The sequence below is a fragment of the Pelophylax lessonae genome, assembly GCF_965119305.1.
Source record: "Pelophylax lessonae genome assembly, chromosome: 4".
In the NCBI taxonomy this organism is placed as follows: Eukaryota; Metazoa; Chordata; class Amphibia; order Anura; family Ranidae; genus Pelophylax; species Pelophylax lessonae.
In genome coordinates this window covers 463,536,033-463,559,793 of record NC_138771.1, presented here as the reverse complement: position 1 = coordinate 463,559,793, position 23,761 = coordinate 463,536,033, and the positions used below count along the sequence as shown (strand labels likewise).

The 23,761-nt window shown below is 42.6% G+C and overlaps 1 protein-coding gene across 4 annotated transcripts in view; it reads right to left on the bottom strand.

Moving 5' to 3' along the window:
* Positions 1 to 23,761, bottom strand: part of LARP1 (La ribonucleoprotein 1, translational regulator) — a 124,260-nt gene that overhangs the window by 29,052 nt on the left and 71,447 nt on the right. For 3 of the 4 annotated variants that reach the window (XM_082256100.1, XM_082256101.1, XM_082256103.1), the window contains exons 4-8: positions 17,305 to 17,464; positions 11,393 to 11,545; positions 8,652 to 8,801; positions 8,344 to 8,506; positions 1,768 to 1,912 (exon numbers count right to left, since the gene is read on the bottom strand). In XM_082256100.1, coding sequence (XP_082112226.1) covers positions 1,768 to 1,912; positions 8,344 to 8,506; positions 8,652 to 8,801; positions 11,393 to 11,545; positions 17,305 to 17,464 — 771 coding nt within the window. The remainder of the gene's footprint in view (positions 1 to 1,767; positions 1,913 to 8,343; positions 8,507 to 8,651; positions 8,802 to 11,392; positions 11,546 to 17,304; positions 17,465 to 23,761) is intronic. The other variant, XM_082256102.1, reaches the window with a different exon arrangement.

The following is a 23,761-nucleotide window of genomic DNA, read 5'->3' as shown; positions in this document are numbered from 1 at the left end:
TAAACTGTTTCCCCTTATTCCTGCTCTGGATTTTACAGTTTTGATTTTACTTTGCCTTCTGTGCAGGTGATGATGGGCAGCGAGACAAAAATGGAAAGTTAAAGTAAATGTCTAGTCAAATTCGATCCAAGCTAAACCTGCTCCCATTCTAGGCCATATTACCCATTCCCTGGGCGCTGCAGTCTGGTCACGTGATCTCTGCAGCAGCTGGCTTCACCAAAGAGGAGAGATCAACAACAGCTGCAATACTTTTGCAGTGACGTCACCCATTGGCTTAATATGGGGTACCTCCTCCACCCAGAAGCCGCTGCTGTGAGGTGATAACCTGACCAGACTGGCGTACCCAGGGAAAAGTATATATAGAAATCTTTCCTCCACAGGGTAGTTAGTTTAGGGCTCAGAATAGGGGTGGGAGCAGGTTTAAGGGTGGATAGTATTCGACTGGACTTCTACTCCAAATTCCGTTGCAGGAACAGAGGTCAAATAAACCTGAGAGCTTCTATCCCTTTAACACTTAAAACTCTACCACACTTTAACCATTACTGCTTCATGGGTCAGATTCCTGCTCACTGGACAGAGGTGCTATTGTCGATTCTGGCAGAGGGCAGAAGTGTGACATAGGAAGCTGCATTGCTGAACCAGGAAGATAAATTGCTTTATTACGATCTGGAGAGAAACAGGAGAGCAAGGCATCACAGCACATTCAAAGCTTGTGTTGAATTTCTAACACTGGATTTAGGCTTCAGCCACCAGCAGTGCACAGAAGATCCATAGGAGAATGTTCACCACAGGATTTATCCAAAATACACTGCAGCCTGAGTTTGAATTCAGCACTGTGATTTGTTACCAAAGGTTACTGAAGCCTAGATGCCCGAACACGCTTCATAAATGTGCATCCATTAACTTCACTTTAAAACATTTTCAGAATTTATAAAAATGCCTTTGATTGGTACACTCGTAATAAAAGCCATTCTGCTTTATTATAGGCTGCACAAAAATGAAAAATAGCCATCTTACAGAAATATCCATCTTACAGATATAACACCATCTTCAAACTGCAGTAGCATATGCAGGTTTTTTTTTTTTTTTTACACCTTAATGCATTCTCTGATAGAGATAAAATACTTTCTGCATGCAGCTCTCCCCTCCAGCTCCCTCTTACACTTACCTGAGCCCAATCTCAATCCAGTGCTGAGCAGTAGAGCTTGTTTCACTTCATTGGCTCAGACAGCAGCGGGAGCCAAGGGGGGGAATCTCAATCATGCGCTGTGCACGAGACCAGAGGCTCTTTCCCCTCACTGGCTCAGACACAGCAGCAGGAGGCATAAGCTCCTGCTGCGATCACAGCCAGTGAGGAAGGAGCAGGGGGCAGCACCAAGCCCTGTTCTGTGTGTCAATGGACACACAAAGGGGGCTCGGAAGAGAGCATGCACAAGTGCAGGCTGCTTGCTACGGGGCACTCGGCATGGGGAGGAGCCAAGAGCATAAGCAGGGGACCGAAGAGGAGGAGGATCGGTGCTGCTCTGTGCAAAACCACTGCACAGAGCAGGTATTACCCGTTTATAATTTCAATTAAAAATAAATACATTTAATCTTTAACATCACTTTAAGCGTTAATCTAGTTTGTGAATGAGAAGCAGAATACTTCTTTGTTGCCCCAAGAATATGGTAGTGCTTGTAGAGGGGTATTCAAGGGCCTAGTACATTCGCTAAGGAAACCTTTTGATAATACATTTTGTCACCATTAAAGCTTCAAGTACAACCCACCTTAACGATCAACCCAACGTCAGTGGTAAGAGCCTGCACTCTATGAAAGGTGGCTATTAGGTCTATAGGAAGGAAACCTTCAGAATCCATTCTTCTACGGAGGTAAAAGTCTCTCTCCAGATTGTCCACACTGAAGTAATATTCTCTGCAGAGCAACATGTGAAAACATTTAAAAACATCACAAGAAGATCTTTAAAAGAATCAACAGTTACATCTGAAGCACATGGGATACAAACCATTAAGCCTATCCAAAGCTGACAGCTCCAAGGCTTGCGAGATATCAGGCCTGGTTTCTACCAAGTTTGAACTCTGAGTAACCTTATGCATAAAATTGCTAATAATAAAGCGGCTTTTTATCTTCTCTATAAAAAGTATTCATGGAGACGTTCATCCCAATGGCTTGTGACAGACTGAATACACAATTTTATCTGTGAAGTTTTTCACTGGTAAAAATGGCCATGGTACTTCGTGGTATGAAGTATAAAACCTAAAACACAGCACCCAACGTAGAATTGTGCAGCATATGTAAAAACTGGATTTTTGTCTTACTGTAAAATCCTTTTCTCTGAGGTTCACTGACAGACAGCTTCAATTCCTCGGACCATTGGGTATTGTACTGTCAACTCTTCATGAGTCTTTTGGTTACACCCCTGGGGCAGTCCCAGAGAGTATACCTTCACTACCTGCTGTAGGACTTCCAGTCTGTAACAAGCAGTGTCAGAACATAACCCCAAAAGAGGGGTGGGTGCTGTGTCTGTTAGTAAACCTCAGAGAAAAGGATTTTACGGTAAGACAAAAATTCAGTTCTCTTGTTCACTGACACAGCTTCAATTCTTCAGACCATTGAGATGTCCCAAAGCAGTGTCAACATGAGGGGAGGGAAAAAAAACACTGAATTCCCCAACAAGGCTAAACATAGCCAACCAGGTAACAGGAGCTCAACTAGAAACTGGAGCTCACATAAAACATTTTCACCCTTAAGAAGTGGAAGCCTCCGCAACTGCAGCTTGCAAAACTTTGCGGCCAAACGCTGCATCCGAAGATGCAAGTACATTCACCTTTTAAAACTCTGTGAATGTGTGTACAGACGACCAAGTAGCCGCCTTGCACACCTGAACCACAAATGCCTGATGACGGAATACCCAGGAGGCACTAAGTGCCCTCATAGAATGCGCTTGAACAGGGAAAGGAGAAACCTGACCTTTAATGGAGTAGGCCTGCATCACCGTCCGCTTGATCCACTTAGAAATGGTCGCAGCAGATGCGGCTTGCCCCTACGAGGTCCATCCGTAAGAACAAAGAATCAGATTTCCTAATCGGCTCAGTCACCACCAGGTAAACCCAGATGGCCTGTACCACATCTAAGGAATGTAAGGAAATTTCCTTAGGATGTTTAGGCTTAAGACCTAGGGACAGTAGCACTATGTCTTCATTCAAGTGAAACCCTGAGACAACCTTAGGAAGGAATGCCTGACAGGGTCGTAACACCACTTTGTCCCTATGAATCACCAAGTAAGGTAACCGACAGGACAACACAGCCAACTTCGACACGTGACGTGCGGAAGCAATAGCCATTAGGAAAGCCACCTTCCAATAGATAGATGCCGGCAGAGGTTGCAACCGTCCGCTTGATCCACTTAGAAATGGTCGCAGCAGATGCGGCTTGCCCCTACGAGGTCCATCCGTAAGAACAAAGAATCAGATTTCCTAATCGGCTCAGTCACCACCAGGTAAACCCAGATGGCCTGTACCACATCTAAGGAATGTAAGGAAATTTCCTTAGGATGTTTAGGCTTAAGACCTAGGGACAGTAGCACTATGTCTTCATTCAAGTGAAACCCTGAGACAACCTTAGGAAGGAATGCCTGACAGGGTCGTAACACCACTTTGTCCCTATGAATCACCAAGTAAGGTAACCGACAGGACAAAACAGCCAACTTCGACACGTGACGTGCGGAAGCAATAGCCATTAGGAAAGCCACCTTCCAATAGATAGATGCCGGCAGAGGTTGCAACCCTATTGTCATGATCATACGAGAGGGGCTCCTACCTCAGATTTATACTTGGCAAAAGTTCTTGCTAGAAACCACCCAACACTTCCAACCGCTACTAGGTTTAGTTATTGAATTTGACAGTTGGTTTTTGCGTTGTTCAGCTACAATTAACCTACATTAGTTCATCATCTACTCTGTATCATAGATAAAGGAATGTATGATTGTAAAGCCAAGTGTTGCATTATATTATTATATGCGCTGCGTAAACTGTCGGCGCTATATAAATCCTATACAATGTCTTGTTTTCACTGTGACACCAAAAAAAAAAAAAAAAAAAAAAAAAAAAAGTCACCTGCGACAGAGTGAGCAGAGGAATATTTTCAAAGGGAGGCCTTTGAAGTACCGACTGAACCAAATTGAGATCCCACGGAAGTACCAGGGATCGCACCGGAGGAGCCAGATGACGAACCCCCTGCACAAAAAAAAAAGTGTGAACCGAAGACTTCCCTACCAACAACGGCCTTTGGAAAAAAAAATGGCCAAGGCGGAAATCTGGTCCTTGATGGTGCTCAAGACTAAGTCGATTTACACGCAACTGCCAAAACTCCAACAGGCGAGACACAGAAAAGGAGCGGGAAGATAACCAACCCCCCCCCCCCCCCGAGACTCACACCAAGTAATACACCCCTTTGAAACTCAATTATAGACCTTCCTGGAAGTAGATTTCCTAGGCTTCCACCCCGTAGGAATCACTGACAGCCCTCTGTCTTTCAGCACTTTGCTTTCAAAAGCCACACCGCCAAAACCAGCGATGGAAGCAGAATGAAAGATTAGTCCCTACGACAAAAGATCCTCAGAGAGGAAGTTTCCAAGGGACATCTGCTACCAGTCTGGTGTCACCAGAAGGACCGGAATTCCTTCTACCTCGAGTCTGCATAGCAGTCTCGACAGAAGTTGTATTGGAGGAAAGGCGTAAATCAGACGATACTGACCCCAAGGGGCCACCAGAGAGTCAGCAGAGGATCCCGAGACCGTGACACGAACCTCTGCACCTTCCTGTTGAGACGGGAAGCCAGCAGGTTCACATTGGGGGTCCCCCGCCGAAGACACAGTTATGGAAAACCTCCGGGTGAAGAGACAATTCTCCCGGATCCGTCTGCCGACTGAGATAGTCCACTTGCCAATTCTCTACCCCACCCCCCCCGGGATGTGCACAGCAGAGAGGGCCGGAACATATCGTTCTGTCCACCTCAAGATGCCGCCCACTTTCCGGTCCGCCAGGGCACTCTTTCTGCCCCCTTGATTGACATATGCCACAGCATTGTCCGTCTGTATCTGCACAGGGCGCCCCTGCAGACGATCCATCCACTGAGACAGTCTGATCGCCCTAAATTCCAGAATGTTGATCGGCAACCTGGACCGCTCCCGAGTCCAGACACCTTGGGCCAAATACATCCTCAAGACACCTCCCCATCCGGACAGACAAGCATCCCTGATAATTGCACTCCAATACAGGGGAAGAAAGGATTTTACACAGGCGAAGGGCTGGAGAGCGAAGCCACCATATGAGAGACTTCCTCGAACTCAGACTCAACCAAATCAAACTGTCCAATTACTGCGGATCCTTGTTCCATTTGATCAGAATCTCCCATTGCAAAGGTCAGGTGTGGAACCGTGCAAACTGAACCTCCTCGAAGGTGGACACCATCAGACCCAGCACTTGCATGCAAGTCCTGAGTGATGATTGATGGTTGGACAAAGGGAGCCGAACAGCCTCTTGTAGCTTCAGCAGTTTTGTTTGAGGAAGAAACAGCCGGGCTGACACTGAATCCAGCGTCAGACCCAAGTAGTCCACCTTTGAGGACAGAGACAAAGCAAATTTCTAAAAGATTCAGTGTCCACCCAAACTCCTGCAGAGTTCACACCATAACTTCCAAGTCGGCTTCTAGAGCCAGGAAGACTCTGCACAGAAGCAGATTGTCAAGGTAACCCAGTACCGCAATCCCCTTGTGCTGTAACAAGGCCAGAACTGGGGCCAAAACCTTTGTGAACACTCGAGGAGCTGAGGCGAGACCAAAGGGTAATGCCACGAATTGAAAGTGCTCCTCGCCCACGGCAAAAAGAAGAAAACACTGATGCCCGAGATATATTGGAATATGAAGGTAAGCTCCTGAACTAGGTAGAAAAAACTGGAAGTCCTACAGCAGGAAATGATGGTATACCCTCTGGGACTGCCCCAGGAGCGTAACCAAAAAGATTTCCAACTAGTCCTAGTCCAGAAGAGTGACAGTATAATACCCAATGGTCTGAAGAATTGAAGCTGTGTGTGTCAGTGAACGAAAGAGAAATGATGCATACTGTGCAGAATGAGAAAGTCTGGATGTCACATACAGAACAGTTTATCTGAATGGTTCAGAGAATGTAACATACAGCACTGTCAGAAAGGTTACATATTGGCTAACCTAGCAATCATAACTGTTTGCAGTACACACCATGCTGTCATTTGAGAGTGTGGATGGGGCTAGATCTCACCCTCTGTTAATACAAATACTGCATACTGCCTGAAAAGTGCCTAGACAATTTTAGTCCTGAACAGGACTACACAGAACCTGCTTAATAATGAAAGTTATAATACATGCTGAATTTTGTTAAACTGCGCTGTAAAGACAAACATGTACTGTAAACATGATGCATGTAATATAATTCAAATGTCGCTGCACTCTTTGCCACTTGCTACAAAGTCAATGCAGCTTCCACCCTTCATTTCCGCATAATTGTGCAAGACTATGCCACAGATTACTAGCCTAGTAACTGATCTGAGAAATTTTTGCCAACCATGCAAGACTAGGACATTGGTGAGTAAAACGCACATCTCTGATCAGAATGTTTACCTTGGTTAACCAAGAAAATGCAGACTTTAGCTAATTTTATTAAACTATACTTCTATCGGATATTATTAACCAAAGTAAAGCAGCCACCATAAACTGCTAGACTATTGATATTACTCCACCATTTGTCCCACAGAGAGCCTGAGTGTACATGAACTTTTTGAGAAGATTAAGAAAACCCCCAGCACCCTTCACATGGCATGGCCTAGGTCTGCAGATAGTTCGCTAAAGAATTGCATTAAGGGAGGTGGGCCAAGTCATGCTGGATTTCCACAACTAAAAGCATTTTGAGAGGCTGAAGAACATGAAGGGGCATCATTTTTAAGTTTTAGAAGAAATGCACTTAAATCCAAAAGTTATAAAAAATTTAAGGTATTAGGGAATTAGGAAACAGTGGAAAATGGTTAGGCTCACTTCCTAGCTGGCATTCATCTATGTTAGCCCTTAGTAACCTAAAATATTTTGGACAGAATATATTAGGTTCAGGAGTTTCTAGTACAATACATATTTTGCATTCTGCTTTACAACCAGTAAGTGGAGCCGAGGTTTCTTTTCACATTTTACAGACTATTTGGTTAACCACTTAACCTCCAGAAGATTTACCCCCCCTTCATGACCTGGACATTTTTTGCGATAAGGCACGGTTTTACTTAACGGATAATTTTGCGGTCATGCGATGTTGTACCTTAACAGAATTTATGTTCTTTTTTTCCCCCACAAATAGAGCTCTCTTTTAGTGGTATTTGATCACCACTGCGGTTTTTATTTTTTGCACTATGAACAAAAAAAAAAGAATTTTGAAAAAAAAAAAAAAAAAACTAAGTATTTTTAACTTTCTGCTATCAAATTATATCTAAAATAAATCAATCTAATTTCTTCATCAATTTAGGCTAATATGTATTCAGCTACATATTTTTGGTAAAAAAAAAAAAAAAAAAAAAATGCCAATAAGCGTATATTGGTTTGCGCAAACGTTACAGGGTCTACAAACTATGGGATATTTTTACTAGTAATGGGGGAGATCAGTGACTTAAAGCAGGACTTGGATATTCAGTCAGGACACTGACACCTTTTTAGGGACCCGTGACATGGATGCAGCGATCAGTGCTAAAAATAAGCAGTCACTGTACTGATACTAGCTGGGAAGGGGTTAAACAGGTTAATCACAGGGTTAACTGTGTGCCTAGCCAGTGTTTGTGCACTGTGTGGGAGGTGCTTTTACTAGGGGAAGGCATGGATCCATGTTCCTGCTTTACAGGGACACAGGATACATGCCTTCTGTACTGACAGAACGGCGACCTGCCTTGTTTACATAAGCAGAACGCCGTTCTGGCTCTCTACCTTATGATCAGCAGGTGCCAGGCGGACAGAGTCCCCGGTACCCGCAGATCAGCTCGTGTTGTCAAGTCACATCGGGAGCGGATCCCCACCAGTGACATGCATGTGTGCCCCAGACCTGAAAGTGTTGAATCACGTACTAGGTACGTGAACTGGCTCAGGTGTGCCACTGTGTCACACTAGAATTACATTACACAGTCGGCAAGTGGTGAATTGATGAAACAAGCCAGTATAGAGAACCTAAAAGCACAAGATAAAATTTACACACATGGATGACACATTATGGTGGCTCATCCCTTTGTAGTCAAGTACTAAATAACTGCAATGCCCCACAGCTGAACTATAACATGACTTACATCTGCCTTTTGATGTAATCTTTCAGTAGCTCCTGATCCACACTGTACAGATCTGAGCTGCTCATGTTGTCATAGTAGTAAGTGATATTACTGGGATACTTCTGACCTCGAGGACCATCTGTACCATCAAATTTCCTGTACCCATACTGGTAATCAAAGTGTGCTATGGATATGAAAAGAAAAGAAAAAAACAATAGTGAACAGTGCTCTACAAGGATTAGCATATATAATTAATATATGTTTTGCAGGACAGATTTCCCCCCCCCCCCCCCCCAATTTGTTTGCTAACATTTATATTTTGGACTTACAACGCATGCCCCCTCGACCACGTCCTCTCCCTCTGCCTCGTCCACGACCGCGTCCTCTGAAGCCACCGCGAACAGCACCCTCGCTTTTCACGCTAGAGGTGTCATCATAATCTGGCCAATCCCTCTCTTGTTTGTTATCCGAATACCAAACTGAATGTAGTAAAAAAAAAAAAAAATAAAAATAAAAAAAAAATTAATACACGATACACCACCTGATATAAAAGGTCAAAACCACGATACCTACATAGCAGCACCAACCATAGTCAACTGAGCTGTATTGCAATTATATTTTCCTCTTCCTAGCAAAATTGCTTTATTCCAAAAGATACCCCTTTAGATATGCATTTAGATTTGAGGTGAACCAGCACATCTAAAAAGAGATGTCTTTTTTCATATAACACTAGATAACAGGTTGTCTATTTCTCCGTCCTTGCCCTCAGCATTTTTCCTTTAAAGTGGAAATTCACTGCTACAATCCACATAAAAGACAAGTGTCAGGTATTTTTATTTTTTTTTTTTTAAACCGGCAAAATTAAAAAAAAAAAAAAAAACAACAACACAATGCCCACATTGAAAATTTACTGATTTTGGCACTTATCTCTTAGCTACAGATTTCTCAATAAGGTTCCCCAATTATCTTTTCCCTTTAAACTCAAAATCGGTAGGCAAGCACATGATGGCAGACTCTCCTTTAACTCAGAGTGTGCTCTTTACCATTCCTTCAGCTGTATCTGCTAACTGAGCATACTTACTCTGTGCTCTGATGGGTCAATGGATGTGAATAGCATAGGGGTGGGGGTGAGACACACAAGAGGGACATGGTGTAGCTAAAACTAGGTGGTTGTAAAAGGCTAATTGAAGAAGAATCAAAGTGTGGACAAGATAGAAGAAGGATTTATGCATTTAAAGTACATGGATTACATAGCTGTTTAAACAGCATCTACAAATTTCAAAGGCGACTTTCTATTTTCTGTGTATATTTATGCCAAACCTGTCTTTTTTAGTACTGGACAGAGTAGGGAAGGGTTAGACCTTCGGTCTAACTTTTATTGCTATCCAAATCAACATTGGGGAGGTACATTGTGTTTGTGCTGGTGACCACCGTCACTGACACAAAGTGAGGGGAAAAATCAAAATTTTAGGGAAGGGATATTTGTTCTGGGGACAAGAGGTACAGAAGACAGAAAAAATAAATAACCTAGCAGTTTTAACCCATCCTCCTCATCTAAAGAAAATGGTTTTGGCTATGCACACACTTTAAAGGCAATGATTAGGACTGATGGTCTTAAGTCACCCATGGTATGGATGGTGAGAAACATTCACCACAAAATTGCACTTGCGCTGGCCATAACTGTATCAAAATTTGGCTGGTTCAGCAGGGACCAATACAGTGTGCGCAACCCTAATGTATCCAAATATAAAGTGATGTACAGGTCCTAATTTCTATTTATTTCTCTAATATAACAGGTCATACTGACGACCTCTGTGCAAAGCAGCCCAATCCTCCTCCTCTGGGGTTCCCTGCTAGTGTTCCCGACTCAACTGCTTAGTACTTTAGTGGCTATAGATGGTGTACACTTGTTAGCCTGTTTTAACTCAAATGTGAGTGTTCTACTTTTTTCTTTTTTTATATTGGCAATACAATTATGCAGTGAGCGCTATCAATTACTTTTTGATCTTTCCTCAGTTGTGATCCATGGAGTCGATTGAGATTAACCCTTTATATCCATGATGCTGGTATGAGCAAGCGAGGAGACGGCTGGATCCACCAGCTTTACTTAGAAAGTGTTTAAAAACTGATTTTAAGAGGTCTGTACACTAGGTAAGCATTTGGGACATCACGCGTGAAACGTATTTGTTATGCTCCCTTCCTAAAGTTTTTTTTTTGTACATTTTTCAAAGCACTGAAGTTAACGTTTTATTATTTATATGGTGCATGTATAATAAGAGTCGTGTATGATTTTTAGTGATACCACAGATTTAATTTGCACACTCCCCCCCCCCCCCCACATACATATATGGGCACTGTTGTACAGAAGTGCATTTACCGATTAACTTCTGTACATATGCCCTGTTAGCTTGCTGATCGAGAGGCAGAAATCCATTAGTGGCTAAGGCCTGCAGCACTGATTGGTGTATTCTGATGGCGGGAAGTCTCCCCGCTGTCAGAATAGAAAAGATCAGCGGGAGAAATCCCCCAGCCACAACAAATGTTCTCAACCAGGGTTCCTCCACAGGTACCTAGGGGTTCCTTGAGCAATGAGCAGTTTCTGCCTCTCAGATCAATTCCCCTTACACCGTTGATCTTTTTAGCTATCTGGAAGAAGCCAATTCTTCCCAATGTCCACAAGTGTAAGGAGCATTCTTCCCACTGACCACCGCACTAATGTATCATGAGTTGTAAATATAGAAATTTTTTAGCAGGGGTTCCACGAGACCTGAAAATTATTTCAAGGGTTCCTCTGTGTTGAAAAGGTTGAGAAAAGCCGATCTAAAAGAACAACATTCTAACAGTTCTCTCCCAGCCTTAGCAATGTTGATAAACATTTGCCAGAGGCATTTTTTTTTTTACAGCTGTGACAGCTTGACAGTGCGCAGAGAACAGCTCTGCATGAATTGAGGAAATGCCGTTTTAAGATCGTGAGAAGGGGGGGGGGGGGGTTTGTGACTCGAGATCGCTATTTTTGTAAGAATAATCGTGCAGCTCTACAGTGAGTGTTAGAATGGATGTCTGCTGATACCTTTGGGGTCGCTGCGGTTCAAAGTGTGACGCTGCTGTTCATTCTGGCGGTTGTTCCTTGAGGTGGTTTTGTCTCGTGGTCCCTCAGGTTTCATTTCAATTTGCAGGGGAACCCATTTGTGTTTATTTCCTGTGATGGGGAAGAAATAAGTTGCTGGAATAAAATGAATAAAAAGGGAATATAAGAAATGAACATTTTTTGAACAAGTTTACTTCTGTCTGCCTTTGGATTTGTCCTCTCAGGGTTGATCTCTGCAGACAAACATCATGCCAGCCAACTAAGGACATTATTTTCAGAGACAGACTTTGTTGACTTTGCCAAATACATAACCCTGTCAAATCAACTAAACTTATTTGTACTGAAGCATGTTTGATTGCATAGAAGTATTTTAGTATAGTATTATAGAGACAAAATAATGGGCTTAAAGCATTTACATTGGCAGGTCAAAGATGCATTTACAAATGTAACTATATGTAGATAGCCCTGGATCTGTACAGAGCTTTCCCAGGCAACGGTCAGGAAATATGAACTGCCACAGTTGGTGGGCATTCTAGCACAACTCTAAGGTGACAGCAGGAGTAAGATAAAATGTAACATTATGGCTATATTAAAAAAGGGACTAACGGGTTTAAAAAGTTCAGATTTAACAAGTGTTTTTCCCCCCCAAAGCATTTTAGCATGTAAAATTATTAAATTAGCAATGCTTTGAAAAGCATCAAAAACACATTTTTATATGTGCTGCACTGGACTTGTACATTGATGCCCACTTAAAAAAGTGTTACAACTCCATACAACTGACAAACATTTTGACCGATTTCAATTAAAACACGATCAGGCAAAATAAATAGGAGTGAATCTAGCCTTAAAAGGCTTGTAAATAAAGGCAGAAGGTTTTTTATCTTAATGCATTCTATGCATCAAGATAAAAAGCCTTCTGTGCATAGCAGATCCTCCAGCCTTCCTAATACTTACCTGAGGTCCCTCTAGCTCCAGCGATGTTGTAGGAATGTCTCGGCCGCCCAGGACTCCCCTCCTCATTGGCTGAGACAGCAGCGCGGCGCCAGTGGTGCCTGCTAGTGTCAAAGCCAGTCAGTCAATGAGAATAGAAAGGGGGCGGGGCCAGGCCACAGCTCTGTGTCTGAATGGGACTCTGGTGCCCCATAGCAAGCTGCTTGCTGTAGGGCACCCAACAGGAGAAAGGGGCTTGGAGAGCCGAAGAGGAACCAGAGAAGAGGAGGATCCAGGCTGCTCTGTGCAAACCACTGCCACAGTGTAAGTATAACATGCTTTGTTATTTTTAATAAAAAAAAAAAAACAAAAAACACAAGACTTTACAATCACTTTAAAGTGGGTGTAAACCCTCACATTATACCCAGTGAAGTGAACAGCCTCAGATGATTTACAGAGATAAGACAAATCTCCCTACATACATTTTACATGTATATCTGCTATCTTCAGCTTTCTATATTCTTTAGAAATGGCACATCGTGTTACAAATTTTTCTTCCGGTTTGGTGTCTTGGCATACACTGTGTGTGAGCTGATCGGGAGGAAAGGCGCAAATAGGCAGAGGAATGAAGAAACTTGCAAAGCTGTGCTGTGAATAGACCAGCTCTCTGCTTATTTGTATCCAAGTCCCTTCGCCGACAAAAATTTTCAGCTGCTTTAATCTCCTGTGTGGGAGAGCTTGTCAGAAGGTATAACAGTGGAACGGAGCAGCAGACAGGACCTAGCTCTTTGGAGAGAGATAAGTAAACACTACAGATATATGTGCCTAGGTCAGATTTCATGAATATGGTTTACATCCACTTTAAAAGGCACAATGTTTGAAAAATTAAAATAAACATGTTAGTCATCTGCTCTGGGCAAAGGTATTAAGAGAGGTTGGCTCCGAAACGCTTCTACTGGAGTCCCCCTCTTCTGTGTCTGCTCCCAAAGCAAGCCCTTGCTATGGGGCAGACATAAGAGCTCACACCCAAGTCGGGCTCTGTGCCCACAGAATGAATTAAGGTTAAAAAAAAACAAAAAAACAATAAAAACCTTAAAGCAGTAGTAAACTGCTTTTAAACTTGTACCTACAAGATAAGCCTATAAGGGCTTGATCCAATATAAAATATAGATGATTCTGCAATATAAGGCAGCTAACCTGTACATACAGTGAATATCTCCTAAACTTGCAGTGTTGAGGAGATTTTCACAGTATGCAGCCGGTGACGGACACATTTGCTCAGAAGGGATGCCATACCATGCCGTCCCTTTGGAGCTCTGTGCTGTAAACTGACTCCCATGTGCATGCGCTGGAGAGAACACAAATCAGCGAACCAGGAAAAGGAAGACTGGGGGAATGGAAAGCCTGTCAGCAGTGACAGTGCTCTGCTGGAGGGCTTCTCATTAAGGTGAGTATTTAATAATGTGCTAGTTTTGCTTAATGCCTTTGCCTTGCAGGGGATTTTTTTATTTTTATTTTAAAGGAATCCATTTACTACAGCTTTAAACTTTTAGGAACCACAGGACCATACAAGCCTACCTTATAAATGAATGCTCCTGTGGTCCAGTTACTATTTGATGCGCATGCCTCAAAGTGAATTTTGTACTGTAACTTATTTTCTTGGGAGTCCATATATTGTTGAATATACAGCCAACTGCAGGAGCATTGGTAAAAAAAAAAAAAATTGTAGACCAGCCCAGGATAACCCCTTTTACTTGTGGTACAAAAACAAGCATGACTTGGTTTTTTGTAGCAAAGCAGTATAACATAAGCACAAACAAAAACGCCAGAAAAACTAAAGACCAGTCAGCCTAACATCAATAGTATATGTAAGGAATTTGATGGAATGGTAAGGACTCTATACATAAATTTGTCTGCAATAAAAAAGGTATCCTAAGAAACCACTAGCATGGATTTAATGAAGAATCATTCTATGAGAAAGTGATACATTGCGTGGTGGAGGGCCAGTAGACGTAGTTTATCTAGACTTTTAAAGCATGTACATCTTTAAAGGTCTGTTGGAGTTAATGAAAATGTAGACAGATAAACTGGTTACATGAACAGATCCTGAGTTGTGACAAATTATACTCTTTTCAACCAGGGTGCCGTGGCACCCTGGTGTGCCTCGGCTAAATGGCAACAAATTGCCACAGGTTTTTACTTTATAGAATTACAACTCTGGGCACTGTGCGGGTCAAGCCACTGGCAACCTGACAACCCTGGGCACTGTGCAGGTCGAGTCACTGGCAACCTGACAACCCTGGGCACTGTGCGGGTCAAGCCACTGGCAACCTGACAACCAGTTGATAAGGAGAATGACGGGTGCTTGCACAGCATCCTTTTTTACTCCTCCTTTTCCCCTCTCCATCAGCACTGGGGTCACATTAGCAAATAGAAGAGAATCTGAGGGAGAAGAGAAACCCTAGAATACTAGTCAGTACCAGTTTGCAATAGTGGAGGAATAAATCGATTCTAATGTTAGGATGGCCCATGTGTATGGATGTTGCTGCCTTATGTAAAACTATTCGTTTAGAGTTTTTTTTTACATTTTAGGATGGGGTGCCTCGAGATTGTGCAGACTTGTTAAGGGTGCCACAACTTAAAAGGTTGAGAAACACTGCTCTAGATGGTCTAAAGTTGTGAGTGGTTATCCCCAGGGTTCTGTTTGGGGGCAAATGCTTATTTTGTTTAATAATGAAAGAGGTTGGAATTAAAAGCTCAATTTCAGAGTTTGTGAATATCAAATTATGCAGGGAAATTTGGCACAGGATGTAGCATTATTAAAGAAAGATCTTAATAAAATAGGGGGTTGGGCAACAAAATGGCTGATATGGTTCAATGCGGAGAATGTTAAGGTATGCACCTGGGTGCTAAAATTCCACATGCAAAATACACATTAGAAGGGGCTCCCCAGGGAGAATCAGTGATGGAAAAGAATCTGGGGTGTCTGTAAATAACAGACTTGATAGCATGTGATGCTAAGCCACAGCTAACAGAACTAGCAAAATAGTCTCCTGCATTAAAAAAGGCATAAATTAAAGAGATCAATAAGACCCCGTTCACACTGGGGCGACCTGTCAGGCGACCTGGTCGCCTGCCATAGAGAAGCTGTGGACCCGTTCTAATAGGAGCGACCCAAGTCGCTCCGACTTAGAAAAAGGGTCCGGAGCTTCTTTGGGGCGACCTGGAGCGACCTGCATTGATTTCAAAGTTATGAAGTCCGTACCGGCCGCTCCGAGGTCGCGGTGCGAGCCGCGACCTATGAGGTCTCCCCGGGAAGTCCGATCGCCCCAGTGTGAACGGGGCCTAATGCTCCCTCTATACAAAATACTGATTCAGCCCATTTAGAACATGCAGTTTATTTAGTCACCAGTCCTCAGGAAAGAATTTGAATTAGAAAGTTCAAAGGGCAACAAAATAAGGGGGATGGATGACTCCAGCTATGAGGATCAATTACATAGTTATTACACTCTGAAGAGGCACTTAACGTGGTTTGAATTTTTTTTTCTTAGCAAAAAAACAAAAAAAGTTATACCTGCTCTCAGAATTTGACAGACCGCAGCAGGAGCTAATGGCTCTCGCTGCTGCTTCGGTGTCCTGTGAGCAGGGAGAGCGATGCTGAGGTCACTCTCTCTCTCTGACTGGCAATTAGAGGACACTTTATAATTATTAATCGAATGCAGCACTCACTATGAATGGCTAAGCGCCGCTTGAGCCGACTGTTATTTTGTTCTGGGTGTGAGATGGGAAGTCTATTTCACAGCCGGAACCCAGAACTGTGTACTGTATGTAGCTGAAGAAACATCGTTCAGACAATGCTTGGTGCTAGTGCGCTTAGTGAAGGAAATAATTCATTTGCACCAGGTTGGTTCAAACGAATTGTATAAAGTGACAGGAAGCATGGATATCCGCTTTAATGCCAGAATATAACTACATCAGGAAACTAGCTTGTAAAGCATACAGGGAGTTCCAGGTATAACGAGGTTCTCCCCCAACATCTTCTACCTACAATCCAGGACACGCATTGCACCTTGGTGCATGGATTGCTCCCCTAAGACCATAAGTCCCATAGTTACATAGTTAGTGAGGTTGAAAAAAGACATCAGTCCATTCAGATCAACAAATGATGTGTGTGTTTGCTGTTAACCGTACATGGTATACCCGTCAGAAGAACTGGCCTCCAGAAGAGGGCACTTGCTAGGAGCAGGGCAGCCAGAACTACAAGGGTTTTGCCTGTCAAGATTCTCCTGCATGTTAAAAATGAGTGCATCTACACTGTCCACCAGTGTTCTTCTCAGGGGACCTGCTCAGGGAATGATCCTGCAATGTAGGGTAACCACCTGTTCTGGAATTTCAGAATGCAAACCAGGAGAGGAGAATTCTCCAAAGACAGGATTTTCCTGAAAGTGTGAAGAGGAGTACGCACCAGCCCAAATATCTGGAAAGGCTGGTTCATTAAGCCTTGGTTTAAATAATCCACAGAGGCAAACAAGCAGTCTTCTCATGAGCTTAACACACAACACTAGAGGAGAGGGCTAAAGGGGGTCAGAGAAAAGACAGGAGAAGAAGGCGGCAAATTGAAAAGGGATGCCTCTTTAGGCTTGACTCCTGCAACAGTTAAGAACAGCTAGCTCCCTGACATAGGGAAAGGGAAACATGTTGGTGACCTTGGCCTGGTGGCATTGCGTGGATAAAAATTTTGCCTCCCAGCACCTTAACCAGAGTTGTCTGCCCATGTGTATGGACAACAGATCCATAATACATGACAAGTCTAGATGTTTTATGCAGCCATGTTTCACACACTGAAAGGAGATCTGCACCGAGTGAATGCAGCTCAGCCAGGGACAAATGTAGGTTCAGCTTAACTCACCACGGGCCCAGTGTACGTTAACCCTTAAAAAGCAGAGGAATTGCCAATAACTGACCTTTCTTTTTATGAGTTGATCTCTGCCCATCATCATCTCCATTCTTCTCCTCGCTGGACTCATCTGACTTCACTCTTTGGTTCTCTTTCCCATCTGCGCTTTCTTCTTTCATCTCCTTCTTTCCAAAGGACCTCCTGGATGGTTGTAGTTTTTGAGGCGGCTGTAAGGAAGCCAAAAAATGGCAAACAAAATGAGTAGACTTACACTTTTTTTTCCCATTTCAGATAGAATGGTGGCTGGATTGTTATTTTTATTATTGCCGTGGTGCTAGGATTTTTTTCTAACATCTGTTTCTCGAAAACAAGGAAAGAAGTGAAAGAATGGGAAAGGGTTAGAACTGTCATGGTTCTATCATGCGTGTCACTGCTGGGAGCTTTTCAATGCCACCTTTCTGTCCCAATACTTTAAAAAAAAAAAAAAAAAAAAACGAATCGCCTCAAATGACATTAACAAAACCTAAGAGATTCTAATCCTCTTTTTCCTTTGGTAAAAGCGAGCCTTTGTTTATTAAAATGTATAAATAGTAGATTAGTTCACCTTATAAATATGTATTTATACAGTGTGCTTTCTCTGAATTGTCAGAGGCTTTTGATCATTGATCTAGGATACAATGATATTACTTATAAAAAGGTGAAGTTTACTTTGCTTAAAAGTGTCACTAAAGGCAAACTTTTCTTTTTGTGCTGTGTCCCCATTAGGGACAAGCACCTTCTCTATTTGTCCTGTGTACTATTATGAAAAGTAAAAGAAAAGCCCAAATTTTGGGTTAACATCAGAACAGTAATAGAGGAAAGCCTCCAATTGGGACAATAGGTCTGGTGATAACTCGGAATTCCCTCACTTGAGGATTTTCTCATTTCCTGTTTTGGCTATGGAACAGAAAGTGAAATCTCCCCAGTGAGACAAAGATGGCAAAAAAAAAAAAAAAAAAGTATGATAGGGGGCTCCCTTAACCAAATCAAAACAAATAAAAAAAAGAAGTTTCGACTTAGTGACACTTTTTGCCTTCCCTGGTTTCTGATCACCCATTAACATGCTAATGAAAATATTTAGGAAAATGGTTTTCTTTACACACCTAAACCACTGGGTCTCAGTCTTTAAGAAATACAGGCAGATCATGCCTGGTGGGGGGGTGGGGCAGCATGGCGCTTTAAATAGCTTCCTGAACATTGAAAGCTGTGGCAACGCCCACTTGTGATGCTGAGCCTCCATGGTATAGAGCCTAATTCCAGGTTATGGGTTACCCTACTAAATATTTTATTTGAGGAAAGCCGACCTAAACCAACAATTTCTTTTACTAAGAAATGCAGCTGCGGTCAGCGGTGTATAAAGTCGTATGCAGAATCAACTATGCACAGCATACAACGCTGTGTTCGGCAGCAGAACAAAGACTTTCAACCTGCTGCCAAAACAAAATCGAGTCAAGCTGATCATTGCTCAGCCATTCCAAGGAAGCCTTGACCACATATAGGCCCACTTTCATCCCCTTCCAGCCCAGGCCAATTAGCTTTCAGCGTCGTCACACTTTGAATGACAAAATGACAATTGCGCAGTCATGCAACACTGTTCCCATAAGAAATTGTTATAATTTTTTGAAACAAATAGACCTTTCTTTTGGTGGTATTTTATCCCACATTCAATTATGTTATTATGCTAAATAATCGAGTTATAAATGTTGCAAATAAATAGGCTCTTTCTTTATAAATGTAGGCCAAAATGTATTCAGCTACATTTCTTTGGTGAAAATAATCCAAATCAGTGTTTCTACTCATTTGTAGAAGGGCGAAAATGATAGCACAGTGCAAACAATCCCCAAACCACCCCATTTTGGAAAGTGGGCAGGCAAGTTTCTTGAAGTTGTAATTGTTTGGAAAATGAATAAAAAAATTAATAAAAAAGTTAACACTGTCACCAGTGGAGTACAACATCGTCATAACAGGTGTGACGGTGATCAGAGATACTAACTGGTCACAGTATGGAACCAAAAAAAAAAAAAAAATGTAATCATACATTCATACATCAATACATTCATTTTTGTTTATGATTTTCTTTTTAACACACTCTTATGGTTGCTTAAACCAGGGAATTTCATTGGTATAAGCAACCATTTTTACTGAATTAAACTGATTCACTAAGGGTGTAGTGTGATTGGCCACAGCTAATCACATGATACAGATGGGCTGCAGAGATTGGCCCTGTCTGTACCATGTGATCACTGTGACCAATAACAGCTAGCAACACAATTGTACACAATGGATGGCTTGAAAGGAAGGTTTACAATTGTGATCTGCTGTGGCAGCGGGCCAGCAAGTAAAGTGATCAGGCATCAGCTGCTGGACACAGCTAGTGCTAGATGGCGCTGCAGTACGGCCCGATGGCTGTGCGAAAGGTGTGTCCAGGACACCATATGATGTCCACCCAAGGCGGCTGGACAGGAAGTGGTTAATCGCTTGCTAACTAGCCGCTGTAGTTCTACTGCGGCAGGTTGGCTCTGCCAATTTTTTGCAGTACGGCACTGCATTACTTTAACTGACAATTACACGTTCGTGCGATGTTCTACCAAAAAAAAAGTAAATTTTCCCCCACAAATAGAGCTTTCTTTTGGTGGCATTTAATAACATCTGCGGTTTTTATTTTTTGCGTTGTAAACAAAAAAGATGACAATTCACAACACAACAAATACACACACACACATATATATATATATATATATATATATATATATATATATATATATATATATATATATATATATATATATATATATATATATATATATATATAAAAAATTTACTTTCTGCTTTAAAACATCCCCAAAGAAAAAAAAAAACATTTAAAATCAAATTTTTTTTTTTTTAATCAATTTAGGCCGATATGTATTCTGCCCCATTTTTGGTAAAAAAAAAAAAAAAAATCCCATTAAATGTATATTGATTGGTTTGCACAAAAGCCATGGTGTCTACAAACTAGGCGATAGATTTAGGTCATTTTTATATATTTTTTTACTAGTAATGGCAGCGTTCAGCAATTTTTAGAGGGACTGCGGCAGACAGAGCGGACACCTGACACTTGAGGGGACCAGAGACACTAATACAGTTATCAGTGCAAAAAATATGCACTGTTACTGTACTGACAGTGAAGGAGTTAACACCAGGGGCAATCAAAGGGTTAAATGAGTCCCTAATGGAAGCTTTCTAACTGTATGGGGGATCGACTCGCTGGATGAACAGAGACCTGTGTTCCTAAATAGGAGCAACACAGGATCCCTGTGTTTATCTCTGACAGAACAGCGGTCTGCCTTGTTTATATCAGCACACCGCTGTTCTCTCTCAATGGGGAGTGATCGCGGGTGGCCGGCGGACCTGTTAATCGGCCCCCCTCCGGCCAATCAGCGCGTGCGCATGCCCACTATCTGTTACAGGAAGCAATGTACAGGGACAGTTGTGCTCAAAAGTTTACATACCCTGGCAGAATTTATGATTTCTTGGTCATTTTTCCGAGAATATGAACGATAACACAAACTCTTTCACTCGTGTTTAGCTGAACCCATTATCAATCAACTGTTTACTCTTTAAATCATAAACTACGCAAATGACCCTGACCAAAAGTTTACATACCCTGGTGATTTTGGCCTGATAACATGCACACAAGTTGACACAAAAGAGGTTTGAATGGCTATTAAACCTAACCATTCTCACCTGTGATCTGTTTGTTTGTAATTAGTGTGCGCATATAAAAAGGTCAACGAGTTTCTGGACTCCTGACAGATCCTTGCATCTTTCATCCAGTGCTGCACTGACGTTTCTGGATTCTGAGTCATGGGAAAAGTAAAAGAATTGTCAAAGGATCTGCAGGAAAAGGTAGTTGAACTGTATAAAACAGGAAAGGGATATAAGATATCCAAGGAATTGAGAATGCCAATCAGCAGTGTTTAAACTCTAATCAAGAACTGCAAAATGAGGGGTTCTGTTGAAACCAAACCACGGTCAGGTAGACCAACTAAGATTTCACCACAACTGCCAGGAAAATCAGGATGCAAAGAAAAACCCACAAATAACTTCAGGTGAAACTTCAGGTGAAACTTCAGGTGAAATACAGGACTCTGAAAACATGTGGTGTGGCTGTTTCAAAATGCAGAATAAGTAGGCACTTGAAGAAAGATGGGCTGCACGGTCGAGTCGCCAGAAGAAAGCAATTACTACGCAAATGCCACAAAGTATCCCGCTTACAATGCGCCAAACAGCACAGAGACAAGCCTCAAACCTGGCACAAAGTCATTTTGTAGTGACGAGACCAAAATTGAGCTTTTTGGCCACAACCATAAATGCTACATTTGGAGAGGCGTCAACAAGGCCTATGGTGAAAGGTACACCATCCCTACTGTGAAACACGGAGGTGGATTGCTGATGTTTTGGGGATGTGTGAGCTACAAAGGCACAGGAACTTTGGTCAGAATTGATTGCAAGATGAATGCAGTATATAAAAAAAATACTGGAGGAAAATTTGCATTCATCAGCCCGGGAGCTGCGCATGGGACGTACTTGGACATTCCAACATGACAATGATCCTAAACAAAAGACCAAGTGGACCAGTCATTGGCTACAGCAGAATAAAGAGAAGGTTCTGGAGTGGCCATCTCAGTCTCCTGACCTCATTGAGCCACTCTGGGGAGATCTCAAAACGTGCAGTTCATGCAAGACAGCCCAAGAATTTACAGGAACTGGAGGCTTTTTGCCAGGAAGAATGAACAACTTTACCATCTAAGATAAAGAACCTCATCCACAAATACCACAAAAGACTTCAAGCTGTCATTGATGGTAAAGGGGGCAATACACAGTATTAAAAACTGGGGTATGTAAACTTTTGATCAGGGTCATTTGGGTAGTTTCTGTTGCCATTATGATTTTAAAAGAGTAAACAGTTGATAATAAATGGTTTCAGCCAAACACTAACCATGAGTGAAAGAAAAGTTTGTGTTTATCATTCATATTCCCTGAAAAATGGCCAAGAAATCATAAGTTCTGCCAGGATATGTAAACTTATGAGCACAACTGTAGGTTGTTTCACGTAATAGAGTCAACCTGAAGAGGTAAAACTACGGTGGCTGGTCCGCAAGTGGTTAAAAGAAAAGAGGATTTGCTGATACTGCACAGAGCAGCCCCTCACCTCTTCTTCTGGAGTCCCCCTGCTGGTGCTGTCCACCTCCATCCTCCTCTCCTGATTACCCCATAACAAGCCACATGCTATGCGGGCACACACCCCAAGCTCAGCTGTATGCGCTCATCCACATACCCCACTACCTTCTCCACAGGATTGGACTGACAGCAGCAGGAGCCTATGACTCTTGCTCCTGCCTGTGTCTCCTGAGAGACCAGGAAGTATCTTTTTTCTACAGAGAATGCATTAGGATTAAAAACCTTTTGGAGTGTAGAATCACTTCAACCAGTCCCTCTTCTATCCAAAAACTAGACACTATTCAGGATAAACTTCCATTCTCATTGCAACTTTGGTGCAGTTACACTTAGAGCAACATCCCCTTCCCCTGTCTTAAAGGGATTGTAAAGTCTTTAAAAAAAAAAAAAGTTCAACATGGCACCTCACGGCAAAGAACTATCTGAGGATCTGAAACCTAAAGATGACCTAGGCTATAAGAAGATTGCCAAGACCCTGAAACTGAGCTGCAGCACAATGGCCAAGACCATATAGTGGTTTAACAGGACAGGTCCCGCTTAGAACAGGCCTTGCCCTGCTCGACCAAAGAAGTTGAGTGGACGTGCTGAGCATCATATCCAGAGGTTGTCTTTAGGAAATAGTCGTATGAGTGCCACGTGCATTGCTGTAGAGGTTGAAGGGGTGGAGGTCAGCCTGTCAGTGCTCAGACCATACGCCACACACTGCATCAAATTGATCTGCATGGCTGTCATCCCAGAAGGAAGTCTCTCTTATAAAGAAGGTGCACAAGAAAGGTCGCAAACAGTTTGCTGAAGACAAGCAAACTAAGGACATAGATTACTGGAACTATGTCCTATGGTCTGATAAAACCAAGATAAACTTATTTGGTTCAGATGGTGTCAAGCTTGTGTGGTGGCAACCAGGTGAGGAGTACAAAGACAAGTGTGTCTTGCCTACAGTCAAGCATGGTGGTGGAAGTATCATGGTCTGGGGCTGCATGAGTGCCATCGGCACTGGGGAGCTATGGTTCATTGAGGGAACCATGCATGCCAACATGTACTTTGACCTATCCCCTTCCGATAGATGATGACGACGACGACGACCGAAAACACACCTCCAAGATGAATACTGCCTTGCTGAGGGTAAAGGCGATGGACTGGCCAAGCATGTCTCCAGATCTAAACCCTATTGAGCATCTGTGGGGCATACTCAAACAGAAGGTGGAGGAGCAAAAGGTCTCCAACATCCACCAGCTCCATGATGTCATCATGGAGGAGTTGGCAAC